The 15,789-nt window shown below is 39.3% G+C and overlaps 1 protein-coding gene across 1 annotated transcript in view; it reads left to right on the top strand.

The window, feature by feature from the left end:
• Positions 1-15,789, top strand: part of KCNMA1 (potassium calcium-activated channel subfamily M alpha 1) — an 827,350-nt gene that overhangs the window by 422,798 nt on the left and 388,763 nt on the right. Inside the window, 1 exon segment of the mRNA XM_038409287.2 lies at positions 11,805-11,866. Within this exon segment, the coding sequence (XP_038265215.1) occupies positions 11,805-11,866 (62 nt within the window).

The following is a 15,789-nucleotide window of genomic DNA, read 5'->3' as shown; positions in this document are numbered from 1 at the left end:
GATTTATTGTCATGCTCCCACAAGTTTTTTAGAAAAGTTGACTGAGTTTCTAGGAACTACCAAGAAAGAGGAGGAAACCAGGAGAGAAAGTGGGGACAAGGAGACAGAATGTGACTTTTCACACCTTTGACTTAGGGGATGCCTACACTACAAAATTAAATCAACCTAACTTATGTTGGCATACAGCCACTGCAGAAATTACATCACATGTGAGTTCACACTTCACTCTTTGTGTCCGCAGTGCACGTCCTTACCGGGAATGCTTGCACCGATTGAACTGTCAGTGTGGGGCATTGTGGTATGGTTTCTGAAAGCCATCAACAGTCTATATAAGAAATGTAGTATCTACACTGACACTGTATTGACCTAACTACATTGACATTGACTCCTCACTCTTCGTGGTCTGTGTAGCAGGCGAGTTACGTTGGCAGGAGTGAAATTTCAGCGTTACACACAATTTCAAATTACACACAATTAGGTCGAGATAATGCCTGGTGTCAGCTTAGCTCTGTATTGTAGACCATGGCCTAGGACTTTATTTAAATGTCTTTAAACACCACTTAGATGCATAAACCTCTGGAGTAGTTCATAACAAGTGCTTAACAGCATTACCACCAGTGAAAAACAGTGATGAACTCCGGAGATATGCACATAAGCATATTGTAATCAAATTAGGATCTGGCTAGGTCAAGAAATGCCATGGAATGACATGGAATCTGTAATGACTTCAGGTTTTATACCTCATCCCAAAGCACTCATTTCTGATATTTCTATTCATGGGAAATATAATGCTTTATTCCACAAGATGTTCCATTGATTTCAAAGGGTGTCCGAATCTCTCCCAAAGAGAGCACATTCAGTAGCAGACTCTCACTTAGAGGCATATAAATTGCTATGCTGGAACAGGTTAGTGGTCTTTCTTTTCCAGTATGCAATTTCTGACCATGGCCAATACCAGCTGCTTCACAGGAATGTTCAATAAATCAATTAGAAGATTGTTATTGAACTACCTGCCCATGAGGAATTTTCTCTTACCTCCCATTTGTGAGAGGTTGACATATGCCTTAAAGCATGGGTGTTTATATCACTTCTGAAACTTTGTTCTTTTAAAAAATCTTTATTATTATAACCCTTGATATTTTTACTATCCATATAAATGTCTGTTCGTTTTTTGATTCCTGCTAAGCTCTTAGTCTCTCATATTTTGTGGTGGTGAGCTTCACAAGCTAATTGTATGAAAAAGATTTTTTTTTATCATTTTAATATTTGTTTAATTTTTTAATTTATTTAATTAATTTTAAACTTAATTAATTTTAATTAATTTAATAAACACTTTAATTTTCATTGATTGTCCCATGATGCTTGTATTATGAGAGGGTGAATAAGAAGTTCCTGATATATTTTCTCTATACCAGTGATTCTTTTTCTCTCTTTTAATGTCCCCATTTAATAATCTACTCATTTTATCCAGTCCCAGTCTTTTCAGTCTCTGTCCATATATGCATTGCCTAATGTGTGTCTAATCTTGAAAAGGCATTGCTTCAATACTGACTTAGGATAACCAGTGCTACCTACAGGGTTATCAGTACCATTTCATGCAGGATCCTGGTTTTCCATGGAGGTCTCTTACCCTTATGCTCACTAGGCTTGCTCCTGAGACAAGTCATGGTCATACCCTGAAGTATTATGGCTTCATTTAAACAGTGTTTTCTAAATATTCACACTTTTCTTTTCTGTTGCTTCATTACATCCTTTATGAAAATCTTGATTGACGCGGCACCCTTATTACTGTCTTAACTGTGCATGTGGATACACAAACTGTCATCTCAAGAAATACAACCTAGCCAAAGCTCCTCTAAAATTGCTTAATGTTAGAAGAAAACGGATTTGTCCATAGTTCATTCACACATAAATTTTTTTATTCTTTCTGCCTCAAAAAAGCTTTGTGCCATTTTATTCAACTCTGGGTTGTTTTATTTTAAGAAGGAATTGGAGATTGTGCAGCAGCTATTTATTTTTTTCTTCTGTCAAGGTGATGGTTATTTTTGACTCAGAACTAAGTGCTTAGTCAATGTAACTGCTGCTGAATAATTCCATCTCCCCCATGCTTAAACAAACAGTAAGTTACTACAAGTAACAGATTCCTTCCAGATAAAAATAGCAACTATAATAAATATGTAGAAGTAGGAATATGGTGCCAAATGCATTGGAATAATAAACAGATCCAGAAAGCTTTTTGTTCCAGGTCTACTTAACATGCAAGGCAAAGCTTCCCTTGCACATCTGCTCTTTCCCACCCTTGCTTCTGGTGGCTGTGAATTCAAGAGGACCCACTTAAACTGTAGTCTTTCACTATCCCTACTAAGAAAGCAAAAGTATCCAAAAAGTAGACATGAAACAGAACAAAGACCTTGCCAAGGACGCAGAATCTATACCTGGATCCATACTCCACAACTGGCTCACCAGTTTATAATCAGCTCAACTAAAGTCCTGGATTCAAACAGCCATGAATTTAGGGATGCTTGAAATGTGGATCCAGATCCAAATTTTGTAATTTGGGCCCATTTTTATTGAACAGATTAATCTGAGTTAGGGGATTTTTTGGCAGGGTCAGTTATAAGCTCAACTTTATTGAGCATCTGCCAGGCAATCTTGGTAAGTTAGAGCCCAGACTTGTTTCCTGTTCTGTTAAAAGGAGGAAAAAGCTCTGCCATTAGGAGCAGAGGGGAGCACAAGTCTGATTCTTCTCTCCCTTCAACCCTTTCTGGGGTCTTGAGGCAGTGTGAATTCTAAGGCTACATTGTGTCTCAGTACAATGGGAGTGGGCAAAAAATCCCTCATCTAAGTGTTTTGTTTTGTTTATTTTAGGATTATAACAGGAAAAAGGCTTACAGATTTGGGATTATTAACCATGTTGTTATGGTGAAGTTTAAAGTTTCAGAGGTGTCAGGATTTGGTTTAACAGAAAATATGTGAATTTTATTGGAAGATGGGTGTCTAAATCCCTTAGACAGCTTTGTAGATCTCAACCACGTTCTGGAGAACATAGTTCAAGTACTGTAATGAGTCTTTGCAAAGACTATGCATAAACAAAATACAGCCACACCCCTGTGCTGTAATACCATTTGTTCCAAAGTATACTGTTGGTTAGTATTCAGAGTAGCAGCCGTGTTAGTCTGTATTTGCAAAAAGAAAAGGAGTACTTGTGGCACCTTAGAGACTAACAAATTTGTTTGAGCATAAGCTTTCGTGAGCTACAGCTCACTTCATCGGATGCATTCAGTGGAAAATACAGTGCAACGCCCATTGTTTCATGTTCAGTGGGGAGATTTATATACATAGAGAACATGAAACAATGGGTGTTACACTGTATTTTCCACTGAATGCATCCGATGAAGTGAGCTGTAGCTCACGAAAGCTTATGCTCAAATAAATTTTAGTTTCTAAGGTGCCACAAGTACTCCTTTTCTTTTTGCAAATACAGACTAACACCCATTGTTTCATGTTTTCTATGTATATAAATCTCCCTACTGAACATGAACCAATGGGTGTTGCACTGTATTTTCCACTGAATGCATCCGATGAAGTGAGCTGTAGCTCACGAAAGCTTATGCTCAAATATATTTGTTAGTCTCTAAGGTGCCACAAGTACTTCTTTTCTTGTTGGTTAGTAGTCATTGAGGGATATTATACCACAAAACCTGATGTTTTTTATAGGACATATAGAACTCAAGGCCAGATCTACTTGTAGTCCTTAGATGTACCATACATACTTGGAAGATTTTAGAGGAATTAGTCATGGAGATCTGGACAGATTTCAATTTGAGCATTTATATAGATTCCAAAGCCAGAAGGGACCGTTGTGATCATCTAATCCGAGCTCCTGCATAGCATAGTTCATAGAACTGCTCTCAAAATAATTCCTAGAGCAGATCTTTTAGAAAACATTCAATCTTGCTTTAAAAATGGTCCGTGATGGAGACTCCACCATGACACTATCAGCCCCAAATTCCACCACCAGTATCACTTGCAGAATTCTTCTTTAAAATTATTGGGTACTGTTGATATAAAATGACCTCAGTTTTTTCACCCAAGATATGGCTGCCTTTTAGTAGTGGGTTGAGATCTTGCGTCTTATTACAGTGGCTGAGTGATTCCCATGGATTCAGTCTGTAAAGTTATTATTTGTTATAACAAGAAACATGTCATTCTTTAGATACTATATTCAGTCCCCACTTTGTTTTATAGGCTGCAGGACTGAATTTTCAATGGTGGTTCACATAGGAATAACATGAACTTCCCCCAATGGTTGAGACAAACTTTTTCATGAAGTTTGTGTAGTTTTTGGTTCACTTTGTGTGTCCTGTGTTTACTTTAAAATAATTGGTTAGTGCCTGTGCACTTAATGGTATTATTGATGACTCATAGATAAAGAGACAAAACCCTGGATCTGAAACTCTAAACCAATGCGAGACAAAAAAATAATTGACAAGGTCTAAATTTCATGGTCAAAGTATAGTTCAGACTCCAGAGAAAATAACTGTAAATGATAAGTAAAAAGATTTTGCGGTCCATTCAAAAGCGCCTAGTGGTCCAGATTTGGCCCACGGTCTTCCTATTGACCAGCTCTGCCCTAAATTTTGGAGAGATTCACATATATGGATCCAAGCTTTGCACCTATTTCCAATCCCTCCAACACAAAACACTGTACATTTTTTTTTTAAATTGACTTTGGGAAATAAGGGACTATCTGTAACCGAATGTCAAGCTGACTTCTAAGTAACAGTCAAAGCCTTTATTTGGTATACAAGTTCCTTATAAAAAACCCTCAGATTCCAGACTTTAACCCATTGGCACAGACTTATTAGCTTCCTTTACTTTTATAATAGGGGCTTGCTCTTTTTTCCATCGAAATCAACAGCAAAGCTCTGAGCTCAGTAGGAGAATCGAGCCCTAGTTTTCTGCACTGCATAAGGGTTAATTAGTAATACCTCTAGTATTACTGTAGCATTAAGGGTCTGATCCTGCACCCACTGAAGTCTATGAAAAAAATCCCATGACTTCAGTGGTGCAAGATGAGGCCCTGGGTCTGTGTGTTCCCAAAGTATGAAAGATTTTGTCAACAAAAAATATTGAGACTGATTAGCTCTGAAAAGTGAAACAAATCTCCAGAGAAGGTTGGCTTTATCAACCATTTGGATTTCTCAGATATGTACCCAAATAACTTTTACCCAACTCTTTGTGACTGACAGCATCAGGAAATTAAACGTTATTTAGTCTCACTGCACAAATGCAAAATTATACCAGTCCTAGTTACTGTTCCTGTGGATTGTGGCCCTGCAAAGCTTCAGTGTATCCTACATAATGACAATTACACTGCTTCAGAAAGTGCCTTTATGCTGCTGAGTGATGGCTAAAAGAACAGGGGTTTCCAGTCCTTTCTTTTGTTATCTCCTTCTAGAACTGACACATTGCACATTGTTCTCTGTATTGCTTATAGTAAGACTGTCAGGTTCTTTTCTAATACTATAGATAACTATATCAGAGATATAGTCAGAGATAACTTAAAATAAATGTTAAGCTTTTTTATTGTATAGACTGTGAAGTCTTGCTCTGTTAGCAAAAATGTATTTTGCTAAAAGGAAGGAAAAAGCCCTCTCCATTGGAATCCAAATGAATAATAACCCCATAACCTTCCAGAGTTTGTTGGATTTAATTTGCAAAGCTATTTAAGAAGTCATCTGAGAGAGAACAACCAAAAACAAAACAAAAGCCAGGTTCTCATGGCTACGTCATGAGCAGCCATACCTAATGGTGAGAGCCAGAGTCCACAGTCACAAAACTGGAGTCATGAGTCAGCTGGGTTAGGATACCGGGAGATCAGAATTAGGAGATCAACTTGATTCTAGAATCAGAGTCAGGCCAGATCAGGAGACCAGGGAGTTAAAGGCAGAAGACAGCCTGGAGGTCAGGAACAACATGCGAGATGCCAGGAGTCAAGCTGGGCTGCGATTCCAGTAAGTTAAATTGGGGGGAACAGGAGCCCAGTTATTCAGACAGCTTCTTGTTCTTGCTGCTGGCTTAAGTAGAGGCAATGGGCCAATCAGCTGCACTAGGACTCCACCAATAGGATCTCAAGGGTGGAGCCTCAAACTGGGGCTGGCTTCATGGGTCCTAGATAAGGTGATGTTAGCAGGCTGCCAGGTCGATGGTTGGAGTGAGGCTGCACCTGTGAACTCTGCAGACCTGGGTTTGAGACACATGAGTTGTGACTTTAGTCTTTCAGCATTTTGAGATGAATAAAGGTTTTGGAGTTTGTGGAATAATAATGAACTCTGTAGCTGGAGTAAACATTAAAGAGTTAGTGAATTGTTTCTTAGGGGGTGCAAAAAGTTAATTGTGGATTAGAGTAATAGATTGCAGAGTGATAGCCCTCCAGAGCAAATTCCTCTGTTTATGAAGCAAATAGTGTGGTCATTAGCAGTGCAAGCTTCCTCACGTTATCATATCCACCAGCCTGAGCCCTGTACTAGAGGAACCATTCAGTACTTGACCTCTCAACTAAAATGGCCAACAATAGTGGAAAGTGTGGTATTTATTTGGGTGTGTACATCTAGCCACTCAGAACCAGACTGATTAAGACTACGAGTTCACTTCACATATGCCATTGTTTAGATGAAGTGTTAAGTTTTGTTCTCTACTGACCTAGGTTGTATTTTAATTGGCAATCTAGAAGTCAAAGGCTGCATGTCCTATTACCAGTGCCCTGAACAGTTCAGCCTTGAGTCATCAGCTCCTTAATTTTTTTTTAAATGACATTCTTTCTTAAACAGTGTCTGCCAGAAATATTAAAGAAGACTTTGTTTAGATTCTATAGCCCAGCAACGAAGTTACAGTTACAAGAGAGAGGATTTGCCATCTGTTTCCAATTCTTAGTGCAGCACACAGGACTTGTCTTGTTTCTCCCAGAGAGAAGTTCTTGGATATGAAGAAAGTTGTCCATTATTACTGAGTCAGTTTATGCTTCCCATTTCCAAGTCATCCAATAGATAGAATTGTTCAGAGTGCCAATAAACAGTTAGACAGCCAGGGCAAGGAATATCATCAATCTTACTCACAATAAAAGGGCATTGCTGTGTTTATAGAGCCTTTCTACAAAAAAGACAGCGCAAGAATTGCAGTCAAAAGGGAACTAACTCATATTTTTGTATTGCCGTGATGGTGTACTGAGTGGATGTGGCAAAACTCTACCGTGCAGTAGAGTCCTGATTATCTGAATAACTTGGGAAACCTCTAATGTGTGATAATTTGGGAGCTAATAGAATGGGGAGGCACCCTGGCCATTTGTTCAAAAGAGAAGTTAGTTCAAAAAGAGGAGGGTGCCAAGGGTGAATCCACACTCTGGCACTTTGAGTGCAGAAGGTGGGGCCCCACAAGGATTTTAAAAATTAATACTGGCCACTCCAGGCTTGTATTAAACTCCCAAGGTTACAGCTTTTCTCTGACCTTGAATGGATAGCTGCTGCCACCACCCAAGTGCAAAAAAACCCCTTTGGACCCAGGAAGAAGCACTTGGGAATTCCACCCTGTGGGTATCCTCAAGCTCACTCGCACACACTCATGCTCACACGCTGAGAAAGAAAACAAAGGAAATCAGCTGTTCATAGAATCATAGAAGATTAGGGTTGGAAGAGACCTCAGGAGGTCATCTAGTCCTGCTCAAATCAGGACCAACACCAACTAAATCATCCCAGCCAGGGCTTTGTCAAGCCGGGCCTTAAAAAACTCTAAGGATGACGATTCCACGACCTCCCTAGGTAACCCATTCCAGTGCTTCACCACCATCCTAGTGAAAGAGTGTTTCCTAATATCCAACCTAGACCTCCCCACTGCAACTTGAAACCATTGCTCCTTGTTCTGTCATCTGCCACCACTGAGAACAGCTGAGCTCCATCCTCTTTGGACCCCCCCCTTACTCTTCTGCAGACTAAACAAACCCAGTTCTCTCAGCCTCTCTTCATAAGTCGTGTGCCCTAGCCCCCTGATCATTTTTGTTGCCCTCCACTGGACTCTCTCCAACTTGTCCACATCCTTTTGGGGAGGGGGGGCAAAACTGGATGCAATACTCCAGATGTGGCCTCACCACTGTCAAATAGAGGGGAATGATCACTTCACTCAATCTGCTGGCAGTGCTCCTGCTAATGCAGCCCAATATGCTGTTTGCCTTCTTGGCAACAAGGGCACACTGCTGACTCATATCCAGCTTCTCATCCACTGTAATCCCCAGGTCTTTTTCCGCAGAACTGCTGCTTAGGCAGTCAGTCCCCAGTCTGTAGCGGTGCATGGGATTCTTCCATCCTAAGTTGTCCTTGTTGAACCTCATCAGATTTCTTTTGGCCCAATCCTCCAATTTGTCTAGGTCACTCAGGACCCTATCGCTACACTCCAGCATACCTACTTCTCCCAGTTTAGTGTCATCTGCAAATTTATTGAGGGTGCAAACTATCCAATCATCCAGATCATTAATAAAGATGTTGAACAAAACCGGCCCCAAGGGCAGTCTGCTTGATACCGGCTGCCAACTAGACATCCAGTTATTGATCCCTTTTAATTAAGTGCACATTAATTAAGTAGGAGGAATATGTTCTCTTATAGTCCATTCATCTAATCCATACTTTTTTAACTTGCTGGCAAGAATACTGTGGGAGACCGTATCGAAAGCTTTGCTAATGTCAAGATATAATACGTCCCCTGCTTTCCCCATATCCACAGAGTCAGTTATCTCATCATAGAAGGCAATCAGGTTGGTCAGACATGACTTGCCCTTGGTGAATCCATGTTTACTGTTCATGATCATCTTCTTCTCCTCCCAGTGCTTCAAAATGGTTTCCTTGAGAACCTGCTCCATGATTTTTCCAGGGACTGAGGTGAGGCTGACCAGTCTGTAGTTCCCCGGGTTCTCCTCCTCCCCCCCCCCTTTTTTTTTTTTTTGAAGATGGGCACTATATTTTCCTTTTTCCAATCATCCAGGACCTCCCCCGATCACCATGAGTTTCCAAAGATAATGGCCAATGGCTCTGCAATCATATCAGCCAATTCCCTCGGATGCATTAGATCTGGACCCATGGACTTGTACATGTCCAGCTTTTCTAAATAATCCTTAATCTGTTCTTTCACCGCTGCAGGCTGCTCATCACCTCGCCATACTGTGTTGCCCAGCACAGCAGTGTGGGAGCGGACGTTGTCTGTGAAGACCAAAGCGAAAAAAGCATTGAGTACTTCATCTTTTTCCACATCATCTGTCTCTAGGTTGCTTCCCCCATTCATTAAGGGTCCCACACTTTCCATGACCTTTTTCTTGTTGCTAACATACCTGTAGAAACCCTTCTTGTTGCTGTTCACCACCCTTGCTAGCTGCAACTCCAGTTGCCACCTAAACAACATATGCACAAACTTCTTAGGACACCAAAAATCCAATCCTATTCTTAAAAAAGATAGAAAATACATCTGGAACTTAGGCTTTTGCTAGATTTAAAAACTTACAAACTTTAAACATCAAGAATAACCTTCTTGAGGTCCAGCTTAAAGGTTACAAGCAAAACAAAAGCATTTGGGGTTAGCACCGAGGAGTCCACAAGCTTTACAAAATAAAAGAAATAAACCTAATCACATTTTTCTAGACATTTCTGATCTACTTACTTATCTTGGTTTCAGACGAGTAGGTTTGAGGTATGAATTAATGCTTTTTCATGCCTGGTTTTAAAGCTGCTTACAATATTGCTGCTCTGTCTCTCCTCTTTCCGGAGAACAACACCACACAGACAAAGGAAATTTTTTTCCCCAATTTTAAAAATTCTAGCCCTCCCATTGGCTCTTTTGGTCAGGTGTCCACTCCTTTCCTTTTACCTGTGGGCTTGTTAACCTTTTACAGGTAAAGCAAGTAGAGAACTGCTACTAAGAGGAATTTTATACTTATCTGGCTGGCTGGGTGTCCATAAAAGGGAGCTATTCCTTCCCTTCCCCCCCCCCCCACTTCATTTATCACAGAGGGACTCAAACTTCTGTGTTAGCCTGAATAACATATCCTACCCTGTCAATAAGGACTTGATCCTGCACCCACTGAAGTTAATCACTTCAGTAGATCTTCAGGATGCAAGAAATTGGAGCAAGGAATCACTATTTTATTCCCCACAAGGCAAGGCAAGCTACAAATAATATTTTCTTTGCTCAGTCAATAAAGAAAATAGAAAATGTTTGAGTCAGTAGTAGTGATTTGGATTAGTAATTATCTAAATCAAAATCATTTGCCAAGCAAAGTGGAAAGTTTCATTTCAAATTTATTGAGTGTATGTTAATTCTTAAAAACAAAATACTTTTGCACTGGTTTAGCATGTCTCGCTAAAAAGGATTTGTCAAAATAGCATGAAAATTCATGGATCCTTTTCATTATGCATTTCTGTGGCCTGGTGCTTCCCTTAAAATTTATCCCTTGTACATTTACCTGCTCAAACATTATTGGATTTTTGTTAATGTAGCATGTGAACTTTCTAAGTCTGGCAAGCTTCCAGGCACGGTAGAGGAATTAATATTTAAACTATCCTAATTTTTAAAAATATGTATTGTGTGTGTAACTATGAAGAATACATGACAGCACAAAGTGAGGGGTAGAATAAAGGTTTTATTGGTGTATATTAGAGATAGCTGCATTAGTAGAAAAGCCATGAATGATTACCCAAATCACCCTAAACTAGAGCCAATAAAACATTTTACATTACATCACATCACCCATGTGCTGTATTAATTACACCATATAATTTACAGGAAAAAAGTTTTAAAAATCTTTCAGAAACCTGTTTTTATCAATTTTGTTTGTATCCTTTTGCCTATAAAAGCTAGGATCCTTGGTACAATCAGTCCAAAGGTGTAGGGCTCAAGGAGAGAATGATTTATCTTTTGAAAAATTATCTTTTGAAAAATCTGAAATTAATACAAAAGATTTGGTATTTCACAACCTACTAAAGCTGAAATTAAAGACCTTTAAAGTTTTAAAAAGTGGGTTCTGAGATTCTTTTCAATGATCAAATGTACCCATTTCTAGCCTTCATAGTTTGCAAGGTATTGGATTTTAACCTTGGGCTAGTGACAGGTTTGAGTGTTGCCTGCCTGTTTCCTAAAATATTAGATGAAATGGCATAGCTATGTGAAAAGAAGGAACTTATCTGCTGGAATGTTGAAAAGAGAAATCAATTATTTGAAGCTGTTTGAAGGCTTGGCATGTAAGAAACAATTCTGGTAGAGATGAGAGTATTAGTGGGTAGTGGACTGGTAAGATGATCAAAGGCGCACAGTAAAAGCAAATGATCACATAGCTCTACAATTTATCACATGGATTTCACTATCACACATGTAATATAAATGTATATGCAATCTAATCTGTCATCTACCTACAAGGAATGAGACATTTTTGCTGGAAAGCTGAAGCATAGCTCTGATAAAACTACAATATGACTTGAATACCATTCAAGTGGGGGAAGCCTGTCATTTAAAATTAATCAATCCACTTTGGCAAAAGTTAAGATACAGGAGCCATTTCCCTGGGATTGAAGTCAGCCTTTCTCTCCCCCTGCCCCCCAATGAAATATATTGTTTGAAAATGTGAGCAGGAGTTAATTTTTAAAACAAATGACAGCCAAAAATAAATTGAATGATGTTTTACATATTATTTTCTTTTTCAAGTGGGAAATAATCAATGTTTTGGTCATACACTGTTGAGTGATTGTATTTTTCTTTTTTGTTTTTTGCAGGTTGTCTTAGTCTTTGCTCTTAGTATTGGTGCTCTTGTAATATACTTCATAGATTCGTCAAAGTGAGTATTCTAATACATTTTCTTTCCTCTCTTTTCCTAAAGCAATGATGTGCTTTAAATTGCTCCATTCATCTACTTAAATTCAACATTTTTTATACTCATCACCTGAATGCAAAGAACTTTATAATAGTGCATAGTCTTGCAGGCTAGTTTTAGGGATGAGGGAAAGATCTTTTGTAAACTATACTGGTCTTGGTTACATTTGGTGCTAGAGAAGGAGAGGATAGAAAATAACATTTTTCTTAGTTTAGAGTATGCATACTGCAGGAAAAAAATATTCTTCCATTTAAGTTGAGACTTTAATTATCCTTCAAGGACAAAAGTAGAATAGAGGATGTAGGGAAGGGAGTTGGACTTGAGAAGTCATAGGCTTACAGGACAAATAACTTGTGTATTTAATGAGAATTCCAGGAATTCCTTTGAAAACTCATCAAAAGACTCTATGTAGTACATACCATAATTATATCTAGCACTGTTACCAATTCAGATTACCAAATTCTGAGTTTGATGGATTTGTCCCAGGTCATGCAAACTGAGCTTGTAGGTTGTGAGTAATATTTCAAAATTTTGGGGGGGATGAACTAAATGTGGTTAAGTGGTGATGTTTCAATTGGGAGAGGTCAAGTTTTACCATGACCGTGCATCATCATGACATATCAATGTAAAAATAACAGTCATGATATCTTGACACAGGTTAACGTAACTTAATTTTATATCCTCCCCTTGATACATGTCAGCAGTTCTTTGTGTAGCAAGGACAACATAGGTGTGGGGCTGGTGCAAAATTACCTAGATCAATGGCCTTGCATGAGCCACAGCCCTGGTAAGAAGGCAATTGCAAGGGAGTTAATAGAATGTTACTCAGTGGAACATCCATTAGGGATGGTATTCCACTAGGGCATCAGTGGTATTTTAAGGCACTAAGACTATGTAAACAGTTTACCACATATCTTTGGGCTTGTTTTTGCTGCAACAGTTAGCACACTTGAGTTACTCCACTTGAACTAGCTTAGCAAAAGTGAGAGCAACCATACTGCAGAATAATGCTTCAGCTACCCAGAGTGATTTGATGAGCAGCATAGTGTGATTGGATTATTAGCTGAGGAGTTGTTGTAATTCAAGCTGCAGCATCTTTAGTGCATTATTAACTGGAACATCATCAGCCCTTGAGTTTGAGACCTCATTCTCCCTCTCCATCCCCGTTCCTCGCAGGCCAGCTAACTCGTGTTTAAAGTACCACTTGACTTGAACTAGGGATTTTTGTGTGTAGACAGGAGTTGGGTGAAGGATAACACTCAAGTTATACCTGGAGCTAACAATGCAGTGAAGGCAAGCCCTTGAATGTTTGACAATTCAACTAGAGTTTTTATGAGCTTCTCAACCTCGCTAAATTCTCCTTATTGTGTCACCCTGTAAAAGTGAAGTATCCTTGTATACACAAACTTTACTGAAAAGCCCTGGCAATACTTATATGCACCATATAATGCTCCATTGAAATGGTCAAATTAAACAAGAATGTTGTGAAGAAGTACAATACTATAGTATTTCTTGAGTCTTGTCTGCTGAGTTAATTCTAGGCAATGGACCTCTCTAAGTCTGTTTGGTTTTTTTTCCCCCAGCAGAGAGAAACTCTGACTTAATGGGGAGATTTGTTGGGGTGTTTATGTAGGCTACCTACTCTGTGTAGTATTACCGTTTTATTGCCATTTCTCACCTACTGAGGATAGCAGAGCAGTTGAGCTGCAGGTTGTCTCATCAATTAACTCAGCTAATATTAAACTCAGAATTGCAGTTTTCAGCTAACTCAAACCAAAAGGCTTTCTATTACTGCATTATTTAAAGGGGGTTTCTTCTGTCTCTTCCTGAGGAAAGTAACCCCATCTAGCTTAATTCAGATCTAGAAACTCCACAGTCAGCACCTGTAGTGAAAAGGTCTGAATTAACTTGTTGCATTAAGAAGTTGATATGGTGTCCATTACAGCAACGTGGCACCACAGGGTGTGAAATATCAGTCTATTAAGACACCTAAATGCAGATCTCCAGTACAGTGTGTAGTGAAAGTAATTCAGAGTTTACATTGTGAAAACTCTACTTCTGTTCAAGTAGTGAAAAGCACAAGTAACACACTAGAAATGTGCATTTGAACCAATGGTTGATATAAAGACTCTAGGAAGACTGTAAAGGCTGATATGCATGTAAAAAAAAGCAAACCCAAATGGGGATACTCTGTTAACTTGCACAAGGCTAATCTTCATTTTGTGTTTATTACACTTCTGCTCCTGTGAATAATGATCAGACGAGTCAATCAGCAGCTAAATGAGGTTGCAATCTTTTAATAAAATATGGTGTTAAACTCATTATGCCTTTTCATTGCCTTGAACCATTTGCCCCAGTCAAAAACTCTTATTCCGATTTGTTAGCACATTTCATCTGCTTCACACTGACTTTGCACTGGTAGAAATGGTACAGGGCAGCAGAAAATCAGGTACATATCCTGGTTTCCAAATGACTCAAACTACTGCACTTTTTTTTTTTTTTAACTAACTCTAAACATCTGTAGGCCTGTTACAGAAACTCAAGGTCATATTGGAGTAAACGCTATAACCAAATGTTACAAAAGGCTGGCTAAATTTGACCATTGATATCATAACATGAGGGCAAGTAAACCTCATGCTTCCGTGTGTCAACTATGGGAGGGTGTGATGCTTCCGAGGGATACCCCAGGCTGTGAGGCATCTCACTATCACTTGTCTTTAGTGTGAGAAAGCCTTGTCTGTGTCTGCCATGGGTCAGCTGCCCACCTCCACTAGCCCTTGGCAACACAAGCACTCCCCTTAGAGGCCACATAGGCCATGCTGTCACTCTGAAGATTAGTGATTGGCATGCTCCAACCCTGGATCTTCACTTCTTCTACAATCAGCTATGTATAAGTACATGGATGCCTTGAGTGAGTCACTTCACCTGTTTGTGTTGCATTTTTTCCCATCTGCAGTACAGGCATGACTGTCTCCAAAGAGTGTCCAGCCCCTAGTCCGCTGTCTAGCACAGTACTCTGATTTTCTGCATCTGAAAAAACACTACACCTCAGCTTACCAGTTCCTCCTCCAATCACTGCTCCAGTAATCACCAAGTTTATGGTGAAATTGAGCATGTTTATTGAACATAGCACAAATATTTAAATCATAGCAAGTAGATGTATTGAAAACAATGGTTACATAAAAAATTAAATCACATGCATTCTAGACCCTAGGCTAGATACTCTCATGTTTTGTCGAGTATTGCTCACCCACATTCTTGCAGTGCTTTACAGCTAGAGTCCTGTGTGGACCCAACATTTGGAACCACATCCATCCACGATCCGCAAACATGGTCCGTGGATATAAAGCGGCTATCCACAGATTTGCAGGACTCTGTTTACAGCCAGGCTGGCTGTAACCCTGTTTTCATGAGACATGCATGCTGTCACAGGTGAAACATCCAGTATGTTGCTTTGCACTCCAAGATATCCCAGAGCTATCTTTTGTCTTCATTAGTAAACAAGACATCCCTTGCTATTTGTTTATTACTGTGAATTTCTTCTCTTATAGATTTTTGCAATTTCTCAGTATGCGAACAGACACACCTAGCTCCCTGTCTGGCCACTTTTGAATTGTATGCTTCACTATGCATGCCTGTTTACCTACTGCCTGAAAGGAACATTTCTTGGGTATGTCACCTCCTGGTGACCTTTCTTAACTCTAAAGCCTTAAGAATGTAATTTTCAATATAGATATAAAAAGAAAAGGAGTACTTGTGGCACCTTAGAGACTAACAAATTTATTAGAGCATAAGCTTTCGTGAGCTACAGCTCACTTCATCGGATGCATTTGGTGGAAAAAACAGAGGAGAGATTTATATACACACACACACAGAGAACATGAAAC

Source organism: Dermochelys coriacea, chromosome 7, assembly GCF_009764565.3.
Source record: "Dermochelys coriacea isolate rDerCor1 chromosome 7, rDerCor1.pri.v4, whole genome shotgun sequence".
NCBI lineage: Eukaryota > Metazoa > Chordata > Testudines > Dermochelyidae > Dermochelys > Dermochelys coriacea.
This window is presented reverse-complemented; position numbering and strand designations above follow the sequence as displayed.